This window comes from Galeopterus variegatus, unplaced genomic scaffold, assembly GCF_000696425.1.
Source record: "Galeopterus variegatus unplaced genomic scaffold, G_variegatus-3.0.2 Scaffold1417, whole genome shotgun sequence".
NCBI lineage: Eukaryota > Metazoa > Chordata > Mammalia > Dermoptera > Cynocephalidae > Galeopterus > Galeopterus variegatus.
The window spans coordinates 394,383-398,615 of NW_007727528.1; the positions used below are offsets into that span (position 1 = coordinate 394,383).

A 4,233-nucleotide genomic window follows, 5' to 3' on the forward strand; every position below is an offset into this window, starting at 1 on the left:
CTGCCCCGCCCCGCGTTCCACCAGCCCGACCGCGCGCGGCGCGGCGGCCCCCACGGTCGCTCGGGGTGGCCCGGGGGAGGAGGACGGCCTGAGCTGGCGCTGTAGGTGGGGGTGTGGCCGTGACTCCAGCTCTGCTTAGCGCGACCATCCTGGCTCTGCCGTCCATGTGGGCGTCCACGAGACTTCGGTGTGGGGCCCCAGCTGCCACATGCCGGGCCTGGGTGACAAGAGGCCGCTGGAGAGGACTGGCCGGTGGTCATGCCTGGCCAGGCCGGCCCTTCGCCTCTCTGAGCCGCGTCTGTCACATGGGTTTAAGAGCCTGTCGCGGTGCTGCGGGGGCTTCCAGAGGAAGGGCGAGGTTCCTGTGCCATGGTGCTGGTGGGCACTGGGGGTGCCGGATCTTGCATCCGGAGTCATACCGAATGTCTCCCTTGAGACCTGGCTGAGTCCCTGCCGACCCCTCCTCTTGTCCGAAGATATCCTAAAGTTTAAAGCCACACTGTCCCCTCTGTCACAAATGCCCTGTTCCTCTGGCCAGCTCTCCTCATCTTTGTGACTTCTACAGATGTGGGTTAAGTTCCTCATCCCAGCATGCTTTGGCCCAGCGTCAGGGGAGTGGTCTGCGGAGTGTCTGTGGTCCCCCTGGGCCTGGCCTTGTGCAGCTCCTGTCCTCCCCCGTACAGGCACTTAATGGTTGGGGTTCTGCTCACAAAATGCCACCAATCGCACCAGTCGTATGTGCACACGTTTTACAGAACTGAGAGAGAGGCAAAGGGAAGTGGAGATTTTACACGTGCTCTTCATTCCTTCAGCAAGTATCATTCCTTCACAAGTGTCCCCTGTGTGCCAGGCAGTGGGATCCAGCAGTGAGCAAGACAGACCAGCCTGGACCTGACAGCTGGGGGTGGGGGTGGGGAGTGGGGAGCAGACAAGAAAGGACTGGGTAAAAGGTGGGGAGGGCTGGGGGACCCTTGCTGAACAAGCAACAGGGGGGCAGGAGCTCAGAGGGGGAGGTCAGAGATGAGGGGCCCTGGGGGTGGGCTGCCTCTCGATGCTGTGTGCCCAGGGGCCTCGCCACGTGACTGTAGAACCCTCTGGCTGCCATGTTCGCAGACTGGTCAAGGCAGGGCAGAAGCCAGGAAGCTTGTCTGGACAGGAGGCGGCTGCTTCCTATTGAGCCTAGATAATAATCCTGAGAGGTAGGGACAGGTGAGGACACAGAGGCTTCAACAAAGATGGGCTGGCACCTGTCAAGGCCACACAACCAGGCTGACCCTGTAGTGGTTGGTGTGGTGTCTCTATTGTGGGGAGTGCAGATGTGGGCAGCTGGCAGTGGGCGGGGGTCAGGGCCTTCCCTCCCATCTCGGGTCACTCTATACCCCTCCCCCTGGCCACTCCCCCATGTCCTCTGGTTCCTTGGGCCTATTTTCTCCTCTTCTGGCCTCTGCCCCTTGGCACAGAGCATCCCTGAAATCCATGGAAGGAACCCAGGTGAGCTTGGAGGTGACAGCAGAGGTGGGCTCTGCCCCCCACAGCCCTAGTACACTGGGTCTTGTGCACAAGCTTTGCTCTCCCACAGTGCTTTCTACAGGCAGAGATGTTCTCGGCCACCTTCCCTAGCCTATGTGCACACTAAGAGGTCCTCCCTGGGAGGGGATCCGAGGGTGTCGAGGACCAACCTGATGCCTGGCAGAGCTGTCCATGAGGCCACCGCCTCGCTGTCCTTCTCAGGGTGCTGTGTGTTTCTGTCTGGGTCACTCTGTCCTTGCAGGCCTGCCTGTAGAGAGTGACCTCCCTATGTGGGGCTCTTACTGTGTGTGGGACACTGCACCAAGTGAGACCCTTGACCAGCCCTGTAACTCCCATATTAAAGAAGAAATGGGAACTCAGAGAAGTGATGAAATAAAACGTGATTTTACTAAACAGATGAAATCATCCCAGGAACTCAGCAAATCCCCGAGACAGATTCCTGGGGTCCAGACTGCGTGGAGCTTGGCCAGAGGAGACCAGGTCTGGCTGTCTGCAGAGGCCGCACATCAGGGTGTGAGTGGCTGCCGCTCCTGGACAGAGACTGCCTCCCCTTTGCTGTGTACTTGCCCCTGCCCAAGCCCACCTTCTCCCTGCCCCCTTCCCACTTCCCTGTCTGTCTGGGAGCCGCTGCTGACTTGTGAGTTCTGCACAGTCTGGGCTTGGATCAAGGCCACGGGCAGAAAGGGTGAAGGGTCGGGTGCAGGGGAGAAGAGCTGCCTGAGGGGACAGAGTGCAGGTCCGCATCCCATGGCTGGGGGTGAGGAGGGGCTTTGGCCGCCACTGAGCAGTATTCCTCGCTGGACCCCAGCTCTGACCTCTGCCTCTCCTTCCAGATCTGTTCTCTGCTCCAGGAAGAGCCAGCGGGAGCCCCCTGGCCAGGGGAGGGGTTTGTCTGAGTCCCGTGCAGCCTGCTGGGTGGGAGCTGAACGGGAGGAAGTTGGAGAGGTGGCCCAGAGAAGTCCTAGGGTTTGCAAAGAGTAAGATCTGCCCAGAAACCTGGGGGCTTCTCAGAGTCCAGAAGTTTTGTGGGACGTGGGTTTGTTTGTCAGATGACACTAGGGCAGTTTCCTTCTTCCTGTGATCTGTGTACGCAGGATGGGGAGCAGCGGGGGGACTGAGGGGGACATAGGAGGCTCTTCAGAAGGGAAGACTGGAGCATGGGTTTTCCGTCTGGGGCAGCAGAGGCCTTCCAGAGGAGAGGTCCCCTTCCTCGGTCTCTTGGATCTCTGGGTGCGGCTAGCGACTCTCCAAAGGCCAGCTTTGGCTTCTGGCTAGAATGCCACCCCCTCTCTGACCCCCTGATAGGGTGACCTGCACTTGGGACTTGCTGAAACAGGCTCTTCCTCCTGTCTTCCCCCAGACTGGGGGCCTTCCATGGTCCCACAGGCACCAGGTTGTCTAATTGGGGGCAGGGGTGTCCCTGACCCCTATTACTTGCATCTCCCTGCGTTGTTGGGGAAGCCCCACTCCCTGCACCTTGATGTGGGAGAGGCAGCGTCCCCACTCTCCCGTTCTCTCCGGAGGGCCTGGGGAAGGAAAGCAGAAAGACCAAGAGCCCTCGGAGAACGAGCACTTTATGCGGGTGGGCGGGCCTTGGTCGCACACTGCCCTCACCGCGGGAAGATACCGCCATCAACGTCCTCCTCCAGGATGGTCTCCACGCGCCTCCGCTGCGGGGGAGAGGGGCTGGGGCCCGGCGTGTGGGGAGGCGGCCCCCCCCCGCCCCTTCCCGGGCTTACTGGCACCTCTTGCCGGTCCAGGGGGTCCGGGATCCTCGTGGGCTTTAGCTGCGGCGGCAGGAACACCTCGAGCCGGATGGCGGCGCGCGCGGACTTCTGCTGCCGGATGAGAAGCGAGATCGCCTCGGCCTGCGGGTCCCGGAGGTCGCCGAGCTGGCGCGCGCATCGCCGCGCCCGGCCCCGCCCGCGGAGCGCCCCGGCCTGTCCCTCTCCCTTTGCCCCCTCCTGGAGGGGACCCCGGCCGGGATTCCCTTCCGGTGTTTCCCCCGCCCCCGGCCCCTCGCCTCACCCGCATGCGGGCGTAGCGCAGCCGCAGGGCGCGGACTCTCCCGCGGGCTTCGGCCGCCTTGAGAACGCCGAGGAGCCTGTCCTGGCGCTCGGAGGGCAGCTCAAGCGCCTGGGTCCACGCGCGCGGGTCGGGCACGCGGCACCGCAGCTCCACCGACTCGTGCGGGAAGATGGAGGCGGCCGCGCCCACGTTCTCGAGCAGGTCGCCGAAGAGCAGGTGGCGGCGGCGCTGCGCAGGGGGCATGGCCACCAGCCGCTCCAGCGTCAGGGTCGAGCCCGGAGTGGGGGCTTTCGGCGCGCTCTTCCCGGCTCGCTCTGGCGGGCCTGTGCGCCCGGCGTCCTCCTTCGCCGGCGGCTGCATCCTCCGGCGGCGGCCGAGGGAGAAGGGGACCGGTTGGCGTCTGAGCCGGCACGGGCCCGGCCCCACCAAGCGCTCTGACTCTGGGCCCCCTGGACGCTCCGCAGCCGGCCTTAGGTCCCGCACCTCTGGCTTTTTGCGCCTTTGCCCACGTCAGCACAGACTCCTGCAGTCAGCTATAACTTTCGGATGGAATCGGAGTTTTAGGAAATATCCCTCCTATCCGACGTTGTGTTTGAACCGAGAAAATGCCGAACAACCCTCTGAGTTGATCTCTGGGCCTACCCAGGGGTGGACCTCACATGGGATGGCTCTGGG

The 4,233-nt window shown here is 63.1% G+C and overlaps 1 protein-coding gene across 1 annotated transcript; it reads right to left on the reverse strand.

Moving 5' to 3' along the window:
• Positions 1 to 3,140: 3,140 nt before the first annotated feature.
• Positions 3,141 to 3,918, reverse strand: LKAAEAR1 (LKAAEAR motif containing 1). The gene is made up of 3 exons (XM_008576881.1): positions 3,559 to 3,918; positions 3,276 to 3,398; positions 3,141 to 3,200 (listed from the first exon to the last, which is right to left on the reverse strand). Exons 1-3 carry the CDS (start codon positions 3,916 to 3,918, stop codon positions 3,141 to 3,143), a joined length of 543 nt encoding a protein of 180 aa, XP_008575103.1.
• Between the last annotated feature and the right edge of the window lie 315 nt (positions 3,919 to 4,233).